Source organism: Phocoena sinus, chromosome 3, assembly GCF_008692025.1.
Source record: "Phocoena sinus isolate mPhoSin1 chromosome 3, mPhoSin1.pri, whole genome shotgun sequence".
Taxonomy (NCBI): Eukaryota; Metazoa; Chordata; class Mammalia; order Artiodactyla; family Phocoenidae; genus Phocoena; species Phocoena sinus.
The window spans coordinates 113,900,305-113,927,880 of NC_045765.1; the positions used below are offsets into that span (position 1 = coordinate 113,900,305).

Sequence of the window (27,576 nt, forward strand, 5' to 3'; positions counted from 1 at the left end):
CTTTGCTCATAGAGATGGATGCAAATTTTAAAATGTTGGCCAACAGGAAGGAAATTACAGTTTGAAAGTCTGCTCTGATGTGATAGTTTTCTAAAAATTTTCTAATTTTAAGTTGTGCTGAGGAATGATTTCTTTGTTAAAAAGATTTTTAGTGAATAATTTTTTTTTTCAGTATTTCCACATGTAACACCAAAAGGAATTAATGGTATAGACTTTAAAGGGGAGGCGATAACTTTTAAAGCAACTACTGCTGGAATCCTTGCTACACTTTCTCATTGTATTGAACTAATGGTAAAACGTGAAGACAGCTGGCAAAAGAGACTGGATAAGGTAAGATTTGTTTTTCTTCTTTGTAAAAAATAGTCAGATTTTGTTTGTTTATATACTGACCGAACATTTAAACCAAACTAACTTCTTAGGGAAAAATCTATTGGATTGAGAGAAGTAGCAGGTGGTACTATTCCTCTGAAACTCTGTGAGCATCTTAAACTCATTTTTCTAATGAGATTCACCAGTTATGTATTTGGTTACTGTACAATATGCATTCTTCATTGGATTTTAACATAAAAGTTTTTGTAATGGTAATAGTAATGCTTTGGAATAGAAGTAATGAACCATTTGACATTTCCTAGCTTTATTGTGTAATACATGAAACTGTACTTAAGTTATATGAACTACTAAAAACACCAATTTATAAAGTTAAATATTAACTTATTGCATTCATGGCCATGTATGTTTTCCAAGGTCATTGTGATATCCTTTAACACACATTTTGTTATTCCTTGAACATTTGCCTTATGTTCACCTTTCCCACCTTTGTTTAAACTGCAGTACTGATAATAATAATATGAATCTTTAGTTGCAAGTGTGAAGTAGAATTTGGCTCAGTGAATTTGTTTAGTAGGAAAACGTTTGTTTATAGTTTAACATCAATAAAATCTTAGAACCAAAGCATACCTTAGAGAATTTTGTTCTAGTCCAGTGCCATCATTTTATAGAAGCAGCAGCTGAGGCCCAGAGACTTGTCTAGAGGTGTTAAGCAGCAGAATAAGAAGAATTTTACTCTTCTATATTTCAGCTCTGGATATCAGGGCAGACATCAATCAGAATCTTATCATTCATTAGTGAGTCATATTGCTTGTGGTATTTGAAGGTCTTATCAATGTGAACAGAACACTAAGGAAAGCAATGTCATCATTGATGTAATAGCAGAATGGCTACAGGATTTAAACAGCACGGTATGTTTAAGAAGGTCCCCATGTTTAAAGAAAACAGAATTGGTCAGAATTCTTACGTGCATGTGAGAGTAAGCCAGGTTGACTAGCAATATGTATTCTTTTAAAACAAGCAATGAAAATGTCCATTTAAGGTACACGCAGATACTTCATTATTATTTTGGAGTAGAACTGTTACATTGTCATAGATTTGAATTTTGGATCAAATTCAATTTTTAGAAGATTCTCTGTTCACACAAAAAATAACACTGAGAAAACAGGACAATCCCTTAAATCAATTAGACTAATGGTTCAGGAGAATCATTCAACTTATCCATATTAGCTTATTCAAAACTTTTTGGCAACTTTCTCTTAAGCTCCCCTCTCTTCAGTCTACTTATCCTTCACTAAAGGATCATCATCTCTAGTCATATGCTCTAACCACACTGCCTTAAAAAATTCATTAAAAACAAGACATGGCTTCCCCATCTTTTTGTCAATCAAATTTCTTATTTGAAAGGGATGTGTACTTGCAGTTGTCTTCAATGTTGGTAATCTTATCCATTCTCTTTCTTTATTGGGTAGCAACAAGTAGACTATACCAAAGGATCTGTGAAAAAAACAGTTTTGTTAGACCACATTTAACCAAATAACACTCACAAAAGATGGTAGTATTAATTGAAATCTGCAAATGGCTGTAATTTGTAATCCTTTTACAGGTCTATCTGATGTCAAATCTTATTCACCTTTTCCACCATAATTTTTTTCTCAAGGTTGATATAGGCTCCTAGTTACATTTTACAGGAAATGTAAGTCCGTGTGTGCATACACAGTATATACATATATATTCAATGTGTGTGTATACATGTGTGTATATATACATATGTGTGTATACATATGTGTATGTGCATACATACATGTATATATACACATGCTGTGAAGATTAGGAAGTTCTTGAATAGAGAGAGTTGTTTATCAACAAACATGTCTTTTAGGTAATTCATGTAATTGAGGAGGAAAATACAGTGTTAACAACATGGTTTACTTGAAACTGTTGTTTTATTCAAGAAGTATTTATATGCTTGTTGTGTGCTAGACTCTAAGCTAGAAATGAGAAAACAGTAGTGTACAGGAAATCATTTTTCAAGGAGCTAAAAACCTAATGAGAGTGATTAAGTAGGTGATAGGTGATATAATAATAGCTATTTAATAGCTGTTTGTGTACCTTTTATGTAGATTTCTAATATATGTTTATGTATATAATAGATATACACATACAATAGATGTGTATAACATACATACAAATCTCTAATAGTTCTCTGATTTTATGTTTAATAGCTCTTATGTACATTTCTAATGTCATTTCCATTGTTCTTACAGCTAAATGACTGAATATTCTTAGTTACCTATGAAAATAATTCCTTCTTTTCTAGAAGAAGTGTACTTAATTTTTAGCCAGTCGTGTCCAGGAAGACCAAAAATTCTAAGATTAAACAAATTTTAGTTGTTAAGAATGTTAATAAGAAAAAAATTATTCATTGAAGATGTTTCCTTATATTAGTGGATTTACAAGTGTGTAATTTCACGTTTTTTCGCTTTCCTTGAAATCATTTTAATATTATTGCTGTGTTGTGTTTTTGTTTTGTTCATTTTTTTAAATTAAGGTTTAACATATATACAGTGAAGTATACCAATCTTAAGTGTACTGCTTGACGAGTGTTATACACATGTATACTCCCCTGTAACCACCACTCAAATCAAGATGTAGAACTTTTATAGCACCTCAGAAGGTTTCTTCATGCCCCTTCCTAGTCCGTGCCGTACCAGTACCTCAAGAAGTGACCACAGTTTTAACTTATACAGTCATAGATTAGTTTTGCCTGTTCTTGAACAGCATGTAAATGGAATCATACAAAATATACTCGTGTGTCTGGCTCGCTCCTCCACCCCCTCAACACTGACTGTGAAGTTCATTCATCTTGTAACTTTTAGTGGTAGTTTATTATTTTTTATTGTTGTATAGTATTATTGCTGTATGCTGTTCATTGTGTGATGAATTTTCATTGTACGACTTCAATTTGTTTTTTCCTTTTTCCTGCTGATGGACATTTAACTTTTTATATTTTGGCTGTTGTGAATAAAGCTGCTGTGAGCATTCTTGTACGTATCTTTTGGTGGATATATGCACTCTTTTCTCTTGGGCACATACCAAGCAGTAAAATTATTGATTCACGAGGTATATGCTTAGCTTTAGTGGGTAGAGGCAAACAATTTTCCAAAGTGGTTATATCAGTTTATATTCCCACCAGCAGTAGATGAGAATTCCAGTTGCTCTTCACCCTTGACAACACTTGGTATTGTCATTTTTTTTTGTGGGTGATTTTTTGTGTTTTTAAATTTTAGCCATTCTGATGGGTCTGTAGTCCTGTTTTCTCTTCAGTACACAAAAATCAGTTAGTCTTTGGGCCTACTGAACTAATTCATTGATTTGCACTAGCTTAATTCAGATAGGGTTTTTAGAAGTAGTTAAGCTCTGGGTGAGTTCGGTGTGGACTTTAATTTAGCCCTTTAAATATTTGAGGTGAGGGAATAAAGGCATTAGGTTCTTTATAAGCTTGTAGGGCTTTAATATCACATTTGACTCATTGTAGTCCATTGTTGTAAAAAAAAAGTTTGAGGTTGGTGTCAAGGCCAGCCTTTTTACATTTTGTCCTTGGATCTTTGTGCAAACTCTTAGAGCCATAGAACCTGTCTATAAAAGGAGAAGGTTAAAGTAGAAATCTAAGCTCTTTTTCAGCTCTAAAATAATTTTAACCAGCAGTTGGAAAGTATAAGAAAGGTATCTTTCTTTAGAATATCTTTTTGCATTTATTGATTCTACCAATAATTGAGTTATTTTCTTCCTGGCATCCATTACTTGACTTTTTGTCTGTAACAAAATTAATTTAGCTCCTACTGGGGGAAACAAACACGTGAATATATATTGTAGGCATTTCTCTGGTACTAATTTATCCTTTTTTTTTTTGAAGTGTAGACACTTTGGTAGTTACTCAATCCATTTAAATATATAACCTACCTATAAGGTGATCTTAGTGGTATTTTAAATGGTAGCTTGTATGTGATATATGGCCCAGAAAAAAGTGTTTTCTTGGGCAGAAGAATACTCATTTTTCACAGAAGTGGAGTTATTTTGGGGCCAAGTTATAAAATTTTGATGAAATGTAGAGAAAATCCCACTTGACATGATAAATTTTTCACTTGCTTTTTTTTTTAAATAGGAAAGTGAGAAGAGAAGAAGAATAGAGGAAGCATACAAAAATGCCATGACAGAACTTAAGAAAAAATCTCACTTTGGAGGACCAGATTATGAGGTATGAAGTTATGTTTTTGGTCTTAGAGAAACACGTAGCAGATTTATATATATACATATATATATATATATATATATATCACAAAAGTGATTAATTTTTACATAATACTTTACTTTTAAATGTTTTGAATATTTCATAATGTATATATGCTAGGCTTACCCTGAAACAGAATTTTTTCTTTTTCACCTACAAAGCTTTAAAGGGCTTTAAAAGACTTATTACTAGGCCTGTCTACTTTATAGGACAAGTTTTTGTCTCCCCTGTTAGGGTGATACTTACTGATATTACATTCTAATTCTTTTTTTCTTTAATTTTATTATTTGAAATCTATAGATGGTTTATTTTATTTTATTCTTTGGCCACTCTATGAGTCATGCGGGATCTTAGTTCCCTGACCAGGCATTGAACCAGTTACCCCTGCATTGGGAATGCGGAGTCTTAACCACTGGACCACCAGGAAAGTCCCTAACTCTTTTTTTTTTTTTTTTTTAAAAAAAAAAGCAACCTACAGAGGAACAACCTGAGAACTTTACAGGTGAAAGATTTTAGGCTGTGCTGTATACTGTGAGGTCTTCTCCATAGCAAAGCATGAACTGTTCAAATTGCCATGCCTTTATGTTTGGAAAATGTCTGAAACCAGCTTCTTTTCCCTGTTGGTTATTTGTTAAGCAGTTAGTAAAATCTGCCTCTCCATATACAAACACATACAGGAGTGGCAAGGAGTATCGTTGACATAGAAGAAGAATGGTAAAAAAGTTAGGCTGTATTTAAGAAAGCAGAAGAAAAATTTCCTGCCATTTTTATTCTAGAAAGGAAAAAATAAGATCTGCTATTGACAATATATATATATATTTTTTTTTTGCTGTACGCGGGCCTCTCACTGTTGTGGCCTCTCCCGTTGCGGAGCACAGGCTCCGGACGCGCAGGCTCAGCGGCCATGGCTCACGGGCCCAGCCGCTCCGCGGCATGTGGGATCTTCCTGGACCGGGGCATGAACCCGTGTCCCCTGCATCGGCAGGCGGACTCTCAACCACTGCGCCACCAGGGAAGCCCTATTGACAATATTTTTTACGTTGGAATTGATTTCCAACTGTGAAAATCCATAGTATGAGACTTGAGCGGTAATTTTATTTTATTTATTTTTAAAATGTATTTATTTTTAATAGATCTTTATTGGAGTATAATTGCTTCACAATACTGTGTTAGTTTCTGTTGTACAACAAAGTGAATCAGCCATATGCATACATATGTTCCCATATCCCCTCCCTCCCATCCTCCCTATTGCACCCCTCTAGGTCATCGCAGAGCACCAAGCTGATCTCCCTGTGCTATGCTGCTGCTTCCCGCTAGCTAACTATTTTACATTCGGTAGTGTATATATGTCGATGCTACTCTCACTTCTCCCCATCTTCCCCCTCCCACCCCACGTCCTCAAGTCCATTCTCTATGTATACATCTTTATTCCTGCCCTGAAACTAGGTTCATCAGTACCCTTTTTTTTTTTTTACATTCCATATATGTGCATTAGAATACGGTATTTGTTTTTCTCTTTCTGACTTACTTCACTCTGTATGACAGACTCTAGGTCCATCCACCTAACTACAAATAACTCAATTTCTTTCCTTTTTATGGCTGAGTAATATTCCATTGTATATATGTGCCACATCTTCTTTATCCATTAACCTGTCAATGGACATTTAGGTTGGTTCCATGTCCTGGCTATTGTAAACAGTGCTGCAGTGAATATTGTGGCACATGTCTCTTTTGGAATTATGGTTTTCTCAGGGTATATGCCCAGTAGTGGGATTGCGGAGTCATATGGTAGTTCTATTTTTAGTTTTTTAAGGAACCTCCATACTGTTTTCAATAGTTGTATCAATTTACATTCCCACCAACAGCGCAGGAGGGTTCCCTTTTCACCACACCCTTTCCAGCATTCTTTGTTTCTAGATTTTTTGATATTAGCCATTCTGACTGGTGTGAGGTGATACCTCATTGTAGTTTTGATTTGCATTTCTCTAATAATTAGTGATGTTGAGCATCTTTTCATATGCCCCTTGGCCATCTGTATGTCTTCCTTGGTGAAATGTCTATTTAGGTCTTCCGCCCAGTTGTTAATTGGGTTGTTTGTTTATTTTCATATTGAGCTCCATGAACTGTTTGTATGTTTTGGAGATTAATCCTTTGTTGTTTCATTTGCAAATATTTTCTCCCATTCTGAGGGTTGTCTTTTTGTCCTGTTTATGGTTTCCTTTGCTGGGCAAAACTTTGAAGTTTAATTAAGTCCCATTTGTTTATTTTTATTTTATTTACTCGAGGAGGTGGGTCAAGAAAGATCTTGCTGTGGTTTATGTTAAAGCGTGTTTTTCCTGTGTTTTCCTCTAAGAGTTTTATAGTGTCTGGTTTTACATTTAGGTCTTTAATCCATTTGGAGTTTATTTTTATGTATGGTGTTAGGTAGTGTTTTAATTTCATTCTTTTACATGTAGCTGTCCAGTTTTCCCAGCACCACGTATTGAAGAGGCTATCCTTTCTCCATTGTATGTTCTTACCTCCCTGGTCATAAATTAGGTGACCATATGTGCATGGGTTTATCTCTGGGCATTCTATCCTGTACCATTGATCTATATTTCTGTTTCTGTGCCAGTACCATGCTGTCTTGATTACTGTAGCTTTGTGGTATAGTTTGATGTAGGGGAGCCTGATTCCTCCTGCTCTGTTTTTCTTTCTCAAGATTGCTTTGGATATTTGGGGTCTTTAGTGTTTCCATACGAATTGTAAAATTTTTTGTTCTAATTTTGTGAAGAATGCCATTGGTAGTTTGATAGGGATTGCATTGAATCTGTAGATTGCTTTGGGTCATATAGTCATTTTCACAGTATTGATTCTTCCAATCCAAGAACATGATATATTTCTCTCTGTTTATGTCATCTTTGATTTCTTTCATCAGTGTTTTATAGTTTTCTGAGTACAAGTCTTTCACCTCCTTAGGCAGATTTATTCCTAGGTATTTTATTCTTTTGGGGGGGATGGTAAATGGGATTCTTTCCCTAATTTCTCTTTCTGATTTTTCATTGTTGGTGTATAGGAATCCCAGGAATTTCTGTGCATTAATTTTGTATCCTGCAACCTTACCAAATTCATTGATTAGTTCTAGTAGTTTTCTGGTGGCATCTTTAGGATTATCTATGTATAGTATCATGTCATCCGCAAACAGTGGCAGGTTTACTTCTTCTTTTCCAATTTGTATTCCTTTTCTTTCTTTTTCTTCTCTGATTGCCATGGTGGGACTTCCAAAACTATGTTGAATAAGAGTGGCGAGAATGGACATCCTTGTCTCGTTCCTGATCTTAGAGGAAATGCTTTCAGTTTTTCACCACTGAGTATGATGCTTGCTGTGGGTTTGTCATATATGGCCTTTATTATGTTGAGGTAGGTTCCCTCTGTGCCCATTTTCTGGAGAGTTTTTATCCTAAATGGGTGTTGAATTTTGTCAAAAGCTTTTTCTGCATCTACTGAGATGATCATATGGTTTTTATTCCTTAATTTGTTAATATGGTGTATCACACTGATTGATTTGCATATATTGAAGAATCCTTGCATCCCTGGGATAAATCCCACTTGATCATGGTATATGATCCTTTTAATGTGTTGTTGGATTCTGTTTGCTAGTATTTTGTTGAGGATTTCTGCATCTGTGTTCATCCGCGATATTGGTCTATAATTTTCTTTTTTTGTGATATCTTTTTCTGTTTTTGGTATCATTGTGATGGTGGCTTCGTAGAATGGATTTGGGAGTGTTTCTCCCTCTGCAATTTTGGGGAAGAGTTTGAGAAGGTTCAGTCTTAGCTATTCTCTAAATGTTTGATAGAATTCACCTGTGAAGCCATCTGGTCCTGGGCTTTTGTTTGTTGGAAGATTTTTAATTATGGTTTAAATTTCATTACTTGTGATAGGTCTGTTTATATTTTCTGATTCCTCCTGGTTTAGTCTTGGAAAATTGTACTTTTCCACGAATTTGTCCATTTCTTTGTGGTTGTCTATTTTATTGACATATACTTGTTTATAGTAGTCTCTTATAATCCTCTGTATTTCTGTGGTGTCAGTTGTGATTTCTTCTTTTTAATTTCTAATTTTATTGATTTGTGTCCTCTCCCTTTTTTTCTTGATGAGTCTGGCTAAGGATATGTCAATTTTGTTTATCTTCTCGAAGAACCAGCTTTTAGTTTTATTGATCTTTGCTATTGTTTTCTTCATTTCTATTTCATTTATTTCTGCTCTGATTTCTTTCCTTCTACTGACTGAGTTTTCTTTGTTCTTCTTTCTCTGGTTGTCTTACGTGTAGGGTTAGATTGTTTATTTGAGATTGTTCTTGTTTCTTGAGGCAAGATTGAATTGCTGTAAACTTCCCTCTTAGAACTGATTTTGCTGCATCCCATAGTTTTTGGATTGTCGTGTTTTCGTTGTCATTTGTTTCTAGGTATTTTTTTAATTTCTTCTTTGATTTCTTCAGTTATCTCTTGGTTATGCAGTAGCACACTGTTTAGCCTCCATGTATTTGTGTTTTTTGCAGGTTTTTTTCCCTGTAATTGATTTCCAGTCTCATAGCGTTGTGGTCAGAAAAGATGCTTGATATGATTTCAGTTTTCTTACATTTTCTGAGGCTTGATTTGTGACCCAAGATGTGTTCTGTCCTGGAAAATGTTCTGTGTGCACTTAAGAAGAAAGTGTATTCTGCCACTTTTGGGTGGAATATTCTATACATATCAATTAAATCTATCTAGTGTATTGTGTCATTTAAAGCTTGTGCTTCCTTATTTATTTTCTGTTTGGATGATCTGTCCATTGGTGTAAGTGATGTGTTAAAGTCCCCTACTATGATTGTGTTACTGTCGATTTCTCCTTTCATGGTTGTTAGCGTTTGCCTTATGTATTGAGGTGCTCCTATGTTGGGTGCATAAACATTTATAATTGTTATATCTTCTTCTTGGATTGATCCCTTGATCATTATGTAGTGTCCTTCTTTGTCTCTTGTAATAGTCTTTATTTTAAAGTCTATTTTATTGGATACGAGTATTGCTACTCCATCTTTCTTTTTATTTCCATTTTCATGGAATATCATTTTCCATCCCCTCACTTTCAGTCTGTATGTGTCCCTAGGTCTGAAAATGGGTCTCTTGTAGACAGCATATATATGGGGCTTGTTTTTGTATCCATTCAGCAAGTTTGTGTCTTTTGGTTGAGGCATTTAATCTGTTTACATTCAGGGTTGTTACTGAATATATATGTTCCTGTTAGCATTTTCTCAATTGTTTTGGGTTTGTTTTTGTGTATCTTTTTCTTCTCTTGTGTTTCCTGCCTTTAGCATTTGTTGTAAAGCTGGTTTGGTGGTGCTGAATTCTCTTAGCTTTTGCTTGTCTGAAAAGCTCTTGATTTCTGCCTTGAATCTGAATGAGATCCTTGCTGGGTAGAGTAATTTTGGCTGTAGGTTTTTCTCTTTCATCACTGTATGTGTATCCTGCCACTCCCCTCTGGCCTGTGGAGTTTCTGCTGAAAAATCAGCTGTGTTATTTTTTGTTTTCCCCTTTTTGCTTTTAATATTTTTTCTTTGAATTTAATTTTTGTTAGTTTGATTAATATGTGTCCTGGTGTGTTTTTCCTAGGGTTTATCCTGTATGGGACTCTCTGTGCTTCTTGGACTTGGGTGACTATTTCCTTTCCCACATTAGGGACATTTTCGACTATAATCTCCTCAAATGTTTTCTCAGCCTCTTTCTTTTTCTCTTCTTCTTCTGCGACCCCTATAATTTGAATGTTGGTACGTTTAGTGTTATCCCAGAGGTCTCTGAGATTGTCTTCAATTCTTTTCATTCCTGTTTTCTTCATTCTGCTCCTTGGCAGTTATTTCCACCATTTTGTCTTCCAGCTCACTATTCGTTTCTGTGCCTCCATTATTCTGTTACTGATGCCTTCTAGTGTATTTTTCATTTCAGTTATTGTGTTGTTCATCTCTGTTTGTTTGTTCTTTAGTTTTTCTAGTTCTTTGTTAAACATTTTTTGTGTTTTCTCAATCTGTACCTCCATTCTATTTCTGAGATTCTATATCATCTTTACTATCATTACCCTGAATTCTTTTCCAGATAGATTGCCTATTTCCTCTTCATTTATTTGGTCTTGTAGTTTTTTACCTTGCTCCTTCTCATGTGACTTATTTTTTTTGCCGTCTCTTTTTTTGTGTGTGTGTGAGTGGGATTGTGTTCCTGTCTTACTGGTTGTTTGGCCTGAGGCTTCCAACCCTGGAGTTTGTAAGCTGTTGGGTGGAGCTGGGTCTTTGTGCTGAGATGAGTACCTCCGTGAGACCTCACTCTGATGAATATTCCCTGTGGTCTGAAGTTCTCTGTTAGTCCAGTGGTTCCAACTCGGAGCTCCCGCCCTAGGACCTTTGGCCTGACCCCCAGCTCGTGAACCAAGATCCCACAAGGCACGTTGGATGGCAAAAAAATAAAAGAGAGAGAGAACAATAACAAAGTAAAAAATAAAATTAGGAAACTAACAGATACATTAGAAAGGATATGAAAATAAAAATATAGGGCTTCCCTGGTGGCGCAGTGGTTGAGATGCCTGCCGATGCAGGGGACACGGGTTCATGCCCCGGTCCGGGAAGATCCCACATGCTGCGGAGCGGCTGGGCCCATGAGCCATGGCCGCTGAGCCTGCGCGTCTGGAGCCTGTGCTCCACAACAGGAGAGGCCACGACAGTGAGAGGCACGCGTACTGCAAAAAAAAAAAAAAAAAAAATATAGATGAATCAACAACCAGAGGTACCATAGTTACCACAGTAGTAAAAAAGAGGGAGAGGGAAAAGAGAAAACAAAAAAAGAGAAAAAAAAAACGGGGAAAAGGCCTTGGCTGTGGAGGGCGGGGCCTAAGCAAGGGTGAGGTTTGGGTGGTGGGCAGTACCTATGCTCAGGACCCACAGAGTTGGAAAAGGCCCTGGGGGCTGTGGGGGAGGGTGTGTGTGGCTTAGGCTTAAGGAACAGAAGGGACCCAGGCGTGCCCCCCACCCCTGGTCTCAGAGGGCAGGGGACCTCACCTGGGAGTCCAGCAGACTTCCTGGGCTCAAGTCGGCAGGGAAAACACCCTCCTTCTCTCCTGCTCCTCCTGTCCTAGAGGGCCCCTTCCACCTGCCTCTCCTGTTCTACCCTCAGCCTCCTTCCTATGACCCCAGGACCAATGCGGACAGGGGAAGGGGGTGTCCTTGGAGGGCAGGGGACCAGCCTGGGATCTCAGCAGACTCCCCAGGCCCAGGTGGGTGGGACAAACACCCTCTGATGAGCGGTAATATTTTTAAATTGCTAAGCTGTTATCTCATTCCTTCTGGAATGTACAAAAATTACATAATTAGCTATCGTCTGGGATTTTAGAAGTCTAGATTACTGAAATATTAGCTGTTACAATTTTAACTTTTATTCTGAAGCTGAGCAAAGTCTTTTGCTATTTTAGGTTTATTTTGGGGAGGACTATCAGCTTTTAAAAATTACCCTATTTTTTTCATATTATAAATAAAATAGATGTACATTATAGGAAGATTATAGAAAATACAAATAAGCCTATCTTTTTAATTTAACAATATGTGGTACCCATTTATCTCCTATGAGCAATATGTAAGTACTGTATAATTTTATATTTGTTTATCCCCACTTTGGTCAACACAGATTATATTTCAGGGGAGAGACCAGGGTGGAGAAAGGAGGGTCCTTGTGCTAGGGTTATGTGTTTATTAGTTTTTTAAAAAATTGCTTGATCGATGTGATTTAGGCTTTCTTTTAAAAATGTTTATTGGTCATTTGTATTTCTTCTTTAATGACTCTCGTACACATCCCTTCACGTTTTTATTATTAGAATTTGGGTGTTTTCCCCTATTGATTTAGAAGATGGGCAGGATTGACTTTATTTCTCAATTATTTTCTTCTTTTTATAGTTTTTAAAAAATCTTTTTAATTGTTCATTTTGTCATATAAAAGTTTCATACTTTCTTGTAATTAACTCACAGTCTTTTGGTACACTTATCTCTACATTTTTTTTCATGTTTTAAAAAGCATTCTCTTGTCAACCTAAAGAGGTAAACTGAGACATGCTCAAATTACCAGAAATTGAGTTTATTTCAGAACAGCAGAGGAATTACAATTCGGGGAATGCATGCAGTACCAAGTTACAGGCAGTTTTGTTGAGGGTTTGGGGCAGGTTGTATTTATGGGCAAGGAGTACAGACAAGGAGAGTCTAGCCAGAGTCCAAGCAGTAAGTTCTTTGGCTTGAAGATGGGGAGAGATACTTGGTAGATGGTCATTGGTCAGGAGATAAGGCTCAGTCTTCTGATTATCTGGCATTTATGGGAAATCCTTCTCTCAGTTCTTAAATTCTGTTCTTCAGAGGGTGCATGCATAAAATTCTCCATTTCAATCTTTTGGCCACACTGTGAAGCGTGTGGGATCTTAATTCTCCAACCAGGGATTGAACCCGTGCCCCTTGCATTGGTAGCAATGTGTCTTAACCACTGGACTGACAGGGAAGTCCCATCTGGTTCCATTTTAGATCGAAATCCTTTCACACTCTACTTCAAATAATCTTCTGTATTTTCTGTTCTTTTTTTTCTAAATGGTCTCTCCTAAATATATTAATATATCTGAATTTTTAAAAATTATGGTGTAGGGCTTCCCTGGTGGCGCAGTGGTTGAGAGTCTGCCTGCTGATGCAGGGGACACGGGTTCATGCCCTGGTCCAGGAGGATCCCACATGCCGCGGAGCGGCTGGGTGCGTGAGCCATGGCCGCTGAGCCTGTGCATCCGGAGCCTGTGCTCCGCAATGGGAGAGGCCACAGCAGTGAGTGCCACTGCAAAAAAAAAAAAAAAAATTATGGTGTAATGGAGGAATCTATATTTTATTCCAGTGGCATTTGTTGAATAAACCATCTTTTTCCCAGCCATTTGAAATGCATCTCCCTCTTTCTCTTTTAATGAAGAAAATAGTTAAGGGCACTTCAGTTCTTTTTTCACCATCTTCCTGTTGATGAAAAATTAACAAAGAAATGGAAAATATATTCTAGTCTTATTGAGAATTACAAGCTAGGAACAGCATCTCAGAAAGCTCTGAGAACTGTTCCATCCATTAGAAGTGTTTTTTAGACAGGATGTACATCATATCAAATGACATAATAGTGACAGTTTACACAGTTCACTTCTGTAGGTACAAAGTGGTAGGTAACCTGACTCTTTACAAGATTAACAAAGAAGGTTATCTTTTAAGAAGTTGTCTTTTTTTTTTTTTTTTTTTTGGTGGTACGCAGGCCTCTCACTGTTGTGGCCTCTCCCGTTGCGGAGCACAGGCTCAACGGCCACGGCTCACGGGCCTGGCCGCTCCGTGGCATGTGGGATCTTCCTGGACCGGGACACAAACCCGTGTCCCCTGCATCGGCAGGTGGCCTCTCAACTGCTGTGCCACCAGGGAAGCCCCAGGAGTTGTCTTAATGCTAGAAGAATGTTGCAGTTTAGGATTGGGCAGGTATTTTTGCCGATGGGGAAAATTTGGTCATGATGCATAATGCAGATATACAGTACACTGTAGAGGGGAAAGAGGGGGCCAAAAGGCAGAGAAAATTTTTATGTTAAAATTTTTCTTTTCTTGCCATAAAATATGAATTTTATTTCAAAATTTCCTCTTTCTGATCATTAACCTTTCGATGGAACGCATTAGGTGATCAAATATTTGGTCCCTTGATGCCAGGGTGGTTGCTTGCTTGCCATTGGTCCATTGTGTCCCTCAATGTTGGGTCCTAATAGCCCTGTTCTCTTTTTTTGGGGGATGCGGGGTGGAGTGGGGAATTATACTAGCAGAATGTTTAGCAAGGACTGGGAGCCAATTCTAGGCTGTCCAGTAAGACAAGACAATTCCCCTCACATGTGCATTATGTATGCCTATTATTTTATAGAGCACTGTAGACATGATCCAAAGTTTTAAGTTGTTTACACATCATTATTTTACTACGAATAGGTGATACACAGCATGAAAGGCAAGAAGCTATCACCTTGTAAGTTCCACAAACTAGTTTAAGTTGCCAGTAGAACCAATAACATCATTAACAAAGATTTAAGCCAAGATCCTCCTGAACCAAACCCTTTTCCTAGTATTTCCCCTAAACTGGGAAGAGGATTTTTCAGAGTGGAAATTTGACTTTTTTTTTTTTTTTTTTTTTTTGTGGTACATGGGCCTCTCACTGTTGTGGCCTCTCCCGTTGCGGGGCACAGGCTCCGGACGTGCAGGCTTAGCAGCCATGGCTCATGGGCCTAGCCGCTCTGCGGCATGTGGGATCTTCCCAGTCAGGGGCACGAACCCATGTCCCCTGCATCGGCAGGTGGACTCTCAACCACTGAGCCACCAGGGAAGCCCTTGACTCTTTGTATAAGATGAGTTAACAAATATCGTGGCCAAATGGTCATACCATTGGAAACCTGATAGAAACCAGTGTTCTCACATTACAGATTGACATCAGAGATTGACAGGAGCTACCCATCAGTGACCTTGAGCCCAAGGGAAACGAATAGCATATCTTCATAACCAACCTGAGGAAAGCCAAGGTCATAAACTTGTTCCATAAAACCATTGGGTCCTCTTAGGGGCTACCCAGTATTCACCATCTAATGAAAAGTATTGTTTATGACCAGGTTCAGAACAGGTATCATTAATTGGCCAGGTAAGACTTGAAGCTCCTCGATGGGCAAAGCCCAGGACTTCTACCCCTCAGGTACCTGAGGCCGGGGGTCTACCCCAGTCCTCCCCCCACCCCCTGGCTCCTAGAACAGCCTCCCTGGCCCCAGGGCAATGTACCAGGCTGGCACTGCCCTCGCCACCACCCCCCAGCTGCCCTCAGCTGTCTTCCCTTGTGCACAGCCCTCTGTGCTGTCCACCCCTCCCTCTGGCAGGTAGCAGGGCAATAGGTGGGGAGGAGCTGCGGTCTGTGAGGACCAAGGTGGGGCTCAGGCCCTGTCCTCCTCCCCAGGAGGGGCTCCGTATGCATTCCTTGGTGCTCTCTGAGTGCAGCTGACGTCCTGCCCATTTGGAGCAGATGCCTGTGTTTGCGTGCCTGTCCAATGTATATTGTATCTTAGCTTCCATTTTTAAAATTATTCTGTACAGAGAGATGCAGCAGGGGGGTGGGAGGGCAGAGTGGACAGAGGGAAGCCACCCTGCACCCGCACTGGGTGTCTGGGGTGGGAGCAAGAAGGCTACAAAGGGTCTGGCCTGGCCCAGGCCCCACCTTGGGCTCAGCACGAAAGGGCTTTCAATGAATTAAGTGAAAACTTTTTTACAAAAACGCAAAAATAAAAGCTCCAAACGTATTAGAAATAAAATATGAACTTGCAAAAAAAAAATTAATTGGCCAGGTAATAGCTTAGTGATCTCACTTAGTGATATTGGCAGTGATACTAGCTTGCACAGTGCTAGAGTTTCTTTCTTTTAAAATAAAATTTCTAAGGGCTGTCCAGTTAGAGCCTTGGAGAGGAGAAATCTACCAAGGCAACCTGGGAGTACTGGACATAGGTAATTGGCCACAAACCCAGTAATTAGATTGATTTTTGAAACTTGCAAATGATTGAGCTCAAGCAAAAGTGTGAGGAGAAAAAAAAGTGTGAGCAGTTGTCAAAGTAATCAGTATACAGACCTAGTACAGCATCTTGGATCAGCTGTCTTCTTCAGATGTCTTTTCTTGCCGGTCTGGTAGTGCTGTTCTTAGTCAAAGTCAAGTGTCAGAAACAGGAGTTGCAGTTTATTCAGGAGAGGAGGCCTGATATGCAGTTTATTCAGGAGAGGAGGACTTCCAATATGGCTATAAAGAGTCCTTTATCTGATAACCTGTTCCAGTATGAATAATCTCCTGGTTGCAGGTCATGGCACATCTGATCTTCATCCAAAGTTAGATTACTGTGATAAGCTTCAGAAACAAACTTGGAGTGTCCTTTTAATAACTAAACTTTATAATAATATAACAACAAGGAAACTATCTGGGAAATGAGTCTTAGGCAGTAGTAAATAAAGACCTCATTTAATAAAACTAGAATTTAATATCCACTGAAACAATCTATTTCTCTCTAAAATTACCCTAATTTCTACCAAATGTAGCCACATTAAGACTAATTGGTTTGCAAAATGTCTGGTTAATTGACAACCTAGGCTCTTTAAATTGGCTGTGCTGGAACTTTTCACAAGGAATCTCAGGTTGAACTTTTTAAAAAAAAATTCTCAGGGCCAGGAAAGCCACACTAAAGGCATGTCATAGATTCCGCCTGTGACAGCTGTAGATTTGGGTGCTAGGTTTGGGTGAATTTCTCTCTTCTCGTAGTCTCCTGAATACCTTGAGATTCCTGTACCTGTTAGGAGGTGACCTTCCTTATTACCTGAGAAAGTTGCTAGGAACCTAAGAGTTTACAGATTCTGAAGGGATCAGGTAGAGAGAAAAGATAAATGTTTCAGTTCTACATACAGAGTTGTGAATTAAAGGTTTCTTTATATCTGGAAAACAGATTAAAAACAAATAATATTTCAGACAAAAAACAAAAATTGTATAACCATACTCATAATTTCACACAGTCTTATGTGACTAATCCTTGATCTTAATCTTCAGTTAATGGTTTTATGAAGCCATCAGGTTTTCCATCAGAAGTCTTTAATTTCTTACCCAGTTCAGTGGTATGATCTGAAAGTTATCAGAAACCTATACTTGTCCAAAAGTCCTTTCTGTGAATCTTCTTCAAGATGAAGCATTTTTGCAAAAACTTCAGAGTAAAATAATAACTGTCCATAAATGATAAAAGATTCAAAAAGTCAAGGCTAAAGACCTGATTACGATGCCAATTGACAAATAAACTTGGTTACTGTTGTGACATACAACAATTTAAGATAATTACTAGAATTATGACTGATAACATTTTACTAGGACATACCAGATTTTTAGGAGTTCTATATAATTTCTAGAATTTCTATATTGATAACATTTACCCATATGATATAACCTGAGAAGTTTTATCACCACTCAAATTTGACAATGCTTCCCATGTAATTTAACATACCAAATAAGACTAATTAGTTTAATATTCCTCTCTCTGGGAGGGAGAGAAAACAAATATTTTGAGGCATACCAGGGACCCTTTTTTGGAAAACCTCAAAGTTAACTAGAGGTCCAGTGAACTTCATTTAGAATTCGATCTTTGGGACATTTGTCAAAAATATCAAAAAGGTTCAAAATACCTAGTTAAATAGGATCATAGGTCACTGTGAAACAATACCCATTCATTTAAGCAAAGTGACAATAAAAGATCTCAAAGGTAATAAATCACTTAAAGGTAAAGAAAGTCACACAATCTCTTACCAAAAGCAGCTCGATATTTTAAGAAAACTTTGTGCTCTTAGAAAACTAAATTCTGGTTTTGTACACTTTACCTTTAAAAATCATTTTCTTAACTAAACTCAATCTTAGCCAATCCTGACCACGTACAAAACTCTTCTCTCAGTGTTCCTTTTCCTCGACCCTTTTACAACTTTCTGTATCCATATTATTTTGTCCCTTATTTTCTTTTCCATTCAGAAACAACCAGCTCTAAGACAAAACTACCCTGTTTTTCCTTTAACAAAATGCATTTCCATTCCTTATACCCTCTTTTAGTGAAAACATACTTCCCATTTTCCTTGGATCCTGAAATGTTTCCCTTATTATTTTAGTAGCTTTAGTTACACATATAATTCTTAACCTTAAAACATAGTTTCTAGCAAAAACTAAGTAAGCAATTATGAACTGTCTTTTCCGTTAGTATTCTTCAGATTGGCCAGCTTATAAATAATATTTATGGTTCTAGAAAACATTCTCTTTCTTACAGAAAATGTCTTAATGTGACATCAAACATATTAATAGTCCTAACTAACCTTAGTTTCTTTGAAAAAGGAAACCTATGCTCAGTGATTAATGTCCCAGTATCTTAGCTGGAAATGACCTGGGTATTCGATGGATTCCCATTATTTAAGTTAATTTAGCACAACGCTAAAGTTTCAAGTTACCAAAATCTGGAAAGAGTATTTTAGATAGACATCCCCAAAACACAGTTATTCCTAAAGAGTTAAAAAGTTTCATCGTATTGTTATTTTTTCTTGCTGAACAACTTTCTAACAAGAATAATAAGGTTTTATTTGATTTCTAGTATACCTAGGTACAATAAAAATATTATACTTAATGTTGATGACTCTAAAGACATGTCTGTATTAATTAAACCAACAAGCTTAAGCTAACTTTAATACCAGATATTAATTCAGTACTGAATATTTCCTAGATCACATAAGCCTGAAATTCATTCTAGCCAGGTTCTTTTGTATTTCTGAATATTTATATAAGTGTTTAATTTCCTTTAAGCCAATTAAACAGAGCTCTTTTACAAATTAATTTTTGCAGTACCACACATCTACAACACACCTATGTAAATATGAAGAAACACACAAACAGACACAGAGACCTCATAGTGCCCATTCCAAAATTTCAGCCAGGAATCAGGTGTAACAATATAAAACCCTCGGTTATAAAAGAGATTGAATTCAAATTGGGTTTCTGGCAGATGGAACAAATCAAGATCACCTATCTAGATTGCTAAAACCTTTTTACTAGTATTTATGAGAAGACACTTACGATTTCTATTTGTCATTAACAAGTCAAGTATCAAGTTATTTACCCTCCCTCAAGGCCAGAAAAAATTTCTTTTTCTCTGTTTACAAGCCTCTTAAGATAAATAAGGGGACATTTTGGGAGTGGTAAAAAGATTGGTGGGCTTTGGATTATTTCTGGAGCCATACCTCTGGTCCTATAAAGACTAGATTTGTAAAATAAGGACAGTTTTTTGTTTTTGTTTTTTTCTCAAAGAATTGGGTGGCCACCTCAGTGATTTCAAAGGACTGACATACCCCTTCACCTTTGTTGGAATGTCTTACTTTCCCTCATGTAGCTTAGGGAAGAAGCAGCATCACCCCCCTCCAAAAAAAAATTACTATCAGGTTCCAATTACCAGCTATGGTCAGTTTAGTCAAACCATTGGCTTCCCACCTCCCAACTTGGTAATTAATTTATTATTTTAATTTTAATTAGTTAGTTGCACCGGGTCTTAGTTGCGACAGGCGGGCTTCTTAGTTGTGGCAGGTGGGCTCCTTAGCTGCAGCTCGAGGGCTCCTTAGTTGCAGCTCGAGGGCTCCTTAGTTGTGGCTCACCGGCTCCTTTACTTGTGGCATGCAAACTCTTAGTTGCAGCATGCATGTGGGATCTAGTTCCCTGACCGGGGATTGAACCTGGGTCCCCTGCATTAGGAGTGTGGAGTCTTAACCACTGCGCCACCAGGGAAGTCCTGGTAATCTGTTTATAAACACTTTTAAGGATTCTTCCTGGGTTTAAGAAATTATTTAACTGTGGCCCTCAGTTCAGCCTTTGATCTGAAGAGGCTTGCCTACAAGCCTCATGTAGTCCCATTCCTAAAGGTAACCATTTAATAGGATCTTCTGAGTAGAAAGGCAATTCAGACAGGAGATTATTAGTAGATGGGAACAGTAGTTAAAGTTTTAGGTACCTTTTATATCATTAATCTTTTATTAGCTTTCTACAACAAATCTTTCAATGAGGCTATTTTGAAATTTTGAAGCCTTTTGGGGCTTCTGTATACCAATTGAAATAGGTACAATATTTAAGATGAGAGCTCTCTAAAATTTTAACAATTTAGTAGACTTTCCCATTCAAAGGATCTAAGAAGCTAGCCCGACAAATATTTTTCCCTGCTAATATAATTTTAGAAAAGAGAAAAACTCTTATTGCTGTTGAAAAAAATCAGTTTGGGAGTGCCAGAAGAACCTATCTCACCATTTCAGGGCACAACATCCTTTAGTTCCGATTAAGAACTTGCAAGCATACATAAACCCAGCTGGTATTCCCATAGGTGACTGTCCATCTGGGAGCTGTTAGGCCTTTGAGGCACAATTTCCTATTATTTCATAGCCTAATTCAGATATGGGATATGAGATATGATCTGCACAGCTTTCTGAGGACAGTGTTGTAGATCAAATATGTGCTGCTTCTGAGTCTAGCCCCAAGGAGTTAACCTTGGGTTGGTTTGACTCTTGTACATGGCTCAGTTTCTCCCTGTGACAGTCTAAAACCGCCATGGGTGCTGAGGGCACTAGGTTATCAGCCTCTGTTGTGCCCCGTCGGATGAGCAGTATTTACCTAATGGTTGTAGTGGATCTCCCTTATTCTTCAGAGCTGAATAATTCAGTCTCTCATTTCACTAGCAAAAGCTTTGTTCAGAACATATATCAACTCATTTTTTTCAGTGTAAGCCAAAGTTAACAAAAACCCAGCCACCTATGTTTCCCTGGGCCCCTTGTCTAGATCCCTGAAGTCCTGCCCAAGAACTGCACCAGTGCCCCTTAAGACTCCAAGCCTTAAGTGAAACAGCTCAAATAAAATTTCAGGATCGTTACTCAAACAATGAGATCCAGATATTAGGAGAGCTCACCAGAACACCTGAGGAGTACTGAGAAGTTGGTGGGGCTCAATGGACCCATGCTTGGTACTGAGCACTAGCTCTGGGTCGACTCCAGGTGTTCACTAGTGGGTATCTCTGATATCCTGCCAGCTAAACCATGCATGTCAACAAAAATGAATCAGTCAATCTGAGAAAGAAATGCATGTCAACAAATGCATGTCAACAAATGCATGTCAACAAAAATGAATCAGTCAATCTGAGAAAGAAATGGAAATTTTATTTGAGCCAAATTGAGAACTGTTCTGCCCATTAGAAGTCAAAGCACAATAATATAAGTTTTTTGAGACAGAGGGCGGTACATCAAATGATGTAATATTGACAGTTTACACAATCTAGTTTTACAGGAACAAGGTTGTAAGTCATGTGACCCCTTACAAGATCAAGAAAGAAGGTTATCTTTTAAGGAGTTGTCTTGTTGATGCTAGGAAAATGTTGCACCTTAGGATTGGGCTAGTATTCTTGGGGAAGATTTGGTCAGGATGCATAATGCAGATATACAGTACAGAGTAGGGGGGAAAGAGGAGGCCAAAGGGCAGAGAAAATATTTTTACGTTTAAATTTTCCTAGTCTTGCCATAAAGTATGAATTTTATTTCAAATCCCTGTAGTATCAAGTTATGTAATTCTTAAATAAGCTAGGGCCTGTTTTTACACTTTTTTCCCTTTTGGAGTTTTGAACCATCTGTATTTACTTGTGTTCATACTACATTTGCATGGATTTTAGACACTAATTCAAAATATGACTTTGTTTTGGTCCTTATCAAACATTCATGATGTTCTAGTTATTGAACAAAGTTTAAATGTTTCTGTCATCTGTGGCCTCAGAAATTATAATCTTAAATCCGTGCCTTAAGATGTTACTAATGTAAGACACTGCTAGGCATGGGTGATATTGCAAGGAACAAGGTAAACAAGGGTCCTGCCTGAGGGCCTTAGCTGCGTACATAATGGGAACACAGAGTAGTTAACAGGCAATTAGAATAATGTATGTTATGGAACACTTTAACACTGTGAACACAGATATTGAGTCAGGGATGGCTTCCAGATGCAACGAAGTCTGAGCTAAAACCTTAAGAATGAGTCAGCTGAGTATTTGTTAACCAGGTGAATAGCCTGTAAAGTGTTTGCTTATAGGGGCTGAGAAGAAAGAAGACATTTGGAGACCAGAAGAAAAAGAGCATTTTGCCGCAGGGTAACGCAAAGCACTTATCTGTGGAGGGTAGAGCCAATCAAAAGTAGGGAGTGGCAAGACTGGCTAGAACCAGTATCCTCAGGCAATGGGTTTAAGTCATTCTTACTTCCTGCAGTGAGGAGAGTGGACTGAAGTTGACTGTTGTGACTGAGGGCTTGGAGACTTTTTCAGTATTACAGGTGAGAATTGAAGATAGCCTACATGGACAAATCAGATATTTGGAAGGTAGAACTGAAGGGTGCGGTGACTGAATGAGGGAAAAAAGGGATTCAAGAACAGGCCCAGGTTTCTGCCTTAGATAGATTGATATGGAGATGAGGGAAGAACAGGTTTTAGACATGGTGCATCTGAGTTGAAACATTCACTTGAACATTCCATCTTATACATTATTAGATGTAAAGATCTAACACTTAGGAGAGAGGTGGACAGGCTATGAATTTGGGAATCATCAGAAGATGAGTAAGAATGCTGTAGGGAGAGCAAGTGTGGAACCCTAAGGAGCACTCAACGTTTAAGGGGTAGACAGAGGAGGTGCCTGCCCTGTCAGTGCTTACTTAGAGAGGAACGGGAAATTAAGACTCGCAGGGGAAAGATGGCTCCAAAGAGAGTCATTAACATAAGAAATGCTGCTAATAATTAGGGCAAGTAGATAAAGACTTTGAAGTGACCCATAGATTCAGCAATAAATAGCTCTTTTCTTTGGTAAGCGTGAGGAGATAAAAGTGTTTCTTTTAGTTTTTTAATAAAGGAAAATCTATTCCAATTACTTTAGTTCTCCCTCAGATTTTTAACGCTGTAGTTCCCAATTGGTAAACTCCTGAGACTCTGATGTAATTGAATAGATTGAATGAGTATTACAATTTTTTAAAGAGTAGATGTGGTTATGATCGATAGAATTTTTAAATCATTAGAAAATATGTTTGAGTTCAGAATAGATTTGGGGTATTTTATATTTTTCTCATATCAGCAGAGACCAAAGTGATACTGCTGTCATTTAAGTGTCTGAAATGTTTTGGCTTTATAAAGGGAGTCCTTCAGGACTCTTTCATGATCCAGCTGGTCATTAGATGGTTATGTCAGGGAGGAATAAATTTTCCTCTACCCTTCTATGTTCTTCTGGCTCATCTAAGAATTAAATTGACATGAGGCAGATTAACAGAAAATCAAAGTTTAATAATATGTATATGTGGGAGAGATCCAGGAAAACTGCGTAACTCAATAAAATGACTGAAACCCTCACTTTAAATACCATCTTCAGCTAAAGACAAAAGAAAATATGGGCGTAGTGGTTTGGAACTTAAAAGAGGTGTAAGACAATTCACAGGAAGATGGGAATGCAAATGTTTGGTAAACAAATGTTTGCTGGGCCATGCAGAAACAGTGGGACACACAGTAGGCTCTGGTCTCTAGACCCTGCTGAGTTTCCCCCATAACACCTAGCCAATATTCTTCGCAGGTATCTCTAGTGATAGCTCTATTCCAGGAACAGACCCTCTATCTAAAATTTTTTTAGGCAGTGAGAGGGGAAGGTCAAAGTTTCTTCCTGAGTCTTTTGGGCCTTAATTGTTTTTAGCTCAAAATAATCCACATGCCAAAGAGACATTTTGGGGTGGTACGTTTTGCTCCCCTGCAGTTATATTCATTTAATGGTAATTCATCAAGATGTGTACTGTTCTGTATGTGTGTTGTAGTTAAATTAAAAGTTGTGGGGGGTGTGTGGTTTGAAGTGACTTGAGGGATCCCCATAACTCTACAAGAACTACTACATTGAATCAAGATTTCCGATATGCCTGTGTGAAATGACAGGAGCATTACAGCATAGTTCTTCCCTCTCTTCTTGTGAGGCCCCAGGTTGTGGTAGCGCAGGGATGATGTTGCTTCATACTTTTTAATGGAGTAGTGACGACTTGGGATTTATTCCAGACAGACCCACAATTGTCTACGTGTCTTATTTTGTATATTTAAAAATTGGGGGAACTTAAACCCAAGCATGCCTTTTCAGCCTTCAGTTTGATCTCAGGTGGCCTCAGCTTGCAGACGCTTGAAGCAGGGTTTCGGTTCCCAGCCAGAGATTGAGGTCGGGTTACGGTGGTGAGAGCACCAAATCCTAGCCACTAGACCAGTGGTCAGTGACAAGGCCCTGGTCCTTCAGCTTTGCAGAAAAGAATTCCCACAAAGACGGAAAGTAGTGAAACAAGTAAAGTGTTTATTAGGAGGAAGAAAAGAGTTATACAGTACGTGTGGATAGACACACAGGCAGACTCAGAGAGTCACGCCCTTGTGGTAGTTTGAATCACTTATATGGGGCGTTTCTTCCCGGTTTCCTTTGGCCAATCATTTTGATTTGCCTGGTTCAGAGTCCGTATTTGGAATATCTCAGAATCCTCCCATGTGTGCATGCACATCTCTTAGCCGAGATGGATTCTACTGAAGAGGCCTATGGGTAGTTAGCATCATTTACTATGGGGTGGCGCCCCCTCCCTTTTTGACCTCCAAGGAGCCTTTCTGTGCATGTGTAGTCAGGGAGGTCTCCTGACTTCAAGAATGAGAAATATGTGTTCTCTTATCTTCTATCTGGGCAGGTCCCAGCCTCCTCCTCCTATTTTCATCATAGAGTATCCACAGAGAACAAACTCCAGCTGTTTGCCCCAGGGGCCCATCTATCTCCTGCCTCAAGTTTAATAGTAATATGAAGCTGCTGTAGAGAGGGATATTTCCCCCTCTGCCCCTCTTGAGTTCTTGTGGCTGGACTAATAATAAAATGGACACAAGATAGATTAATAGGAGAAAAACAAATTTTAATTCATGTGTGTGTGGGTCCCACAGAAATGGGACCAAAACAGTGGCCAAAGCAGGCAGGTTTTTTACTCTCAACAAAGAAACAACAAAGTTGTGAGGGCAAAGAAACTTAGGTTTGGGGTGCCCAATTAGTGAAGAATCTAAACAGAGTTTGGACTTGGAGTAGTAAATTTAAAATGTAACAAGATTTGTTTATATAGGTTTCCTGCTTCTCAGACCAGATTCCCTATCTTTGACAATAATGTTGTCCTACCTCCAGATGCAGGGAATACACATTTCACATGAGATTTGTTTCCTGCTTTCAGGGAGACAGGAGTGTCAGAGTGTCCCTCTTGCACTGGCCATCTCTTGAGTAACCTTAATTCAAAATAATCAATGTGCCACTGAGGCACATTTTGGGGTAGTCTACTCTGGGCCCCAACAAAGCTATTGTTCCACTTATAGTCCACTTAAATTTGTTTTAACACAGCAAGATACACACATAGCTTGCTTGTTTCCATTTTGCTATTATTCTTTATATTTTTATCTTCTGATACAGCTGAGGTTCTACTTGGATTAGAACTACTTGGAGGACTTATTAAACACACATATTCCTGGTTCCACCCAAGACCTACTGAAAAGTAATTTCTGCGAATGGGGGCCTGGGAATTTTCATTTTAACAGATTCCCCAGGAAGTTCCCCAAGCGATTGAGAACCACTGCTGTACCATTCTAAGCAGGCTTTCAAGCATCAGTTCAACTTTTTTTTCTCTATGATATTATTGTCTTTGCTTATAGGAAGGTTCCCCTCAGAAGCCCTATCTGTACTTCTCATTGGCTATAGATCTGCAACTTTGTACTTAAAACCTTCCTGCAATTTTATATGGTTTCCGTCGATAAGTCCTCAAGTCACAGGTACTCAGCTCTGCCACTGTACCATGAAAACAGATATAAACAATACATGAATGAACATGATTATATTCCAATAAAGCTTTATTTAAAATTCATATAATTCCCACATGTCATGAATTTTTTTTTTTTTTTTTTTTACTTTTTCCTTTTTTTTTTGGCCATGCCACTCAGCTTGTAGGATCTTAGTTCCCTGACCAGGAATTGAACCCGGGCCCTCAGCAGTGAAAGCGCAGAGTCCTAAGCACTGGACCGCCAGGGAATTCCCCATGAAATGTTGTTATTGTTTCCCAGCCATTTAAAAATGAAATTCTGAGCTTAAAGCCCATTCTGAAAGTAGGCAGTAGACTAGAATTGACCCACAGGCCATAGTTCACCAACCCCCTGCTCTAGATTATTGCCCTAACACAGTGTCGGTCAATATACAGTAAGTATTTGAGTACTGAGTGAGTGAATTAATTGTAACACTCTGTGCACTGCTTTTGCACAGAGCAATATGTTGTTCATCTTTGTGATAATATTACCTAGTGTACTAACTGGTTCAGAAATGTTTGTCAGCTCACTTTTCAACTTTCTCCTAGAGTTAATGCCAGGGTTATCAGTGTTTTCTATTTGCTTGAATCAACAGCTTTTTTTTCCCCTGTATGTCTGAATAGGAAGGCCCAAACAGTTTGATTAATGAGGAAGAGTTCTTTGATGCTGTTGAAGCTGCTCTTGACAGACAAGATAAAATAGAAGAACAGGTATGTATATTATTAAAAATTATTTAAACTCCTTGATGTATGTTATTCATATAAATAGAATTTGAAATCATGATCCTAATAACCTAAAAATGAACTCTTGTCTACAGTGAGTCACAAATGTAGAAGAATCTTTATAAGTCACTTTATTGACCAATTTCCAAGCAATAGAAAGAAGACTAATGATTGTTTAAAGCAAATATGCATAATTAACATGAAATTAAATGGAAATATTCTGCCTGTTCCCCTTGAAGTATCCAACCTATTATCATTCTGTTAATACAAAGTATATATTTGCTCTGAGTAAAACAGTCTCTTTGAATTTCTCTTCACCACCAAGTGCCATATGAATTCAAAAGGAAGATGACCAAGAATTTATTTTTCTTCTATGTTAGTACCATTCAGTTTTTATTATTAACCCATTTATTGCTTTCACTACCTTCACCTTAATTACTTCCTCACTTTTAACTTTGCTCAGTGTTTTTTCATCATTAAATTCACAGCAGTTATACCCAGCTCCTTCTGTGGAAATTGAAGGAAGGCATTTCTAAAATCCTTTAACTCTAGTTTCAAGATTAATTTGATCCTTTACCTTTAATTCTGCAACAATGCAGTTACCATATATTACCACTAGATGGTACTTAAAGATGAATTTTAGTTATTCTTCTCAAGACTTTAAGCATCTTGCAAGTAAATCATATGTGTATCAGTTTTATACTACAAATTAACTTGCATAGAAGAATTGGCTTGTTT

The 27,576-nt window shown here is 37.9% G+C and overlaps 1 protein-coding gene across 3 annotated transcripts in view; it reads left to right on the top strand.

Annotated features, from left to right (window-relative positions):
* Positions 1–27,576, top strand: part of CERT1 (ceramide transporter 1) — a 129,248-nt gene that overhangs the window by 72,750 nt on the left and 28,922 nt on the right. For all 3 annotated transcript variants that reach the window (XM_032625716.1, XM_032625715.1, XM_032625714.1), the window contains exons 7-9: positions 173–330; positions 4,493–4,585; positions 26,740–26,826. In XM_032625716.1, coding sequence (XP_032481607.1) covers positions 173–330; positions 4,493–4,585; positions 26,740–26,826 — 338 coding nt within the window. The remainder of the gene's footprint in view (positions 1–172; positions 331–4,492; positions 4,586–26,739; positions 26,827–27,576) is intronic.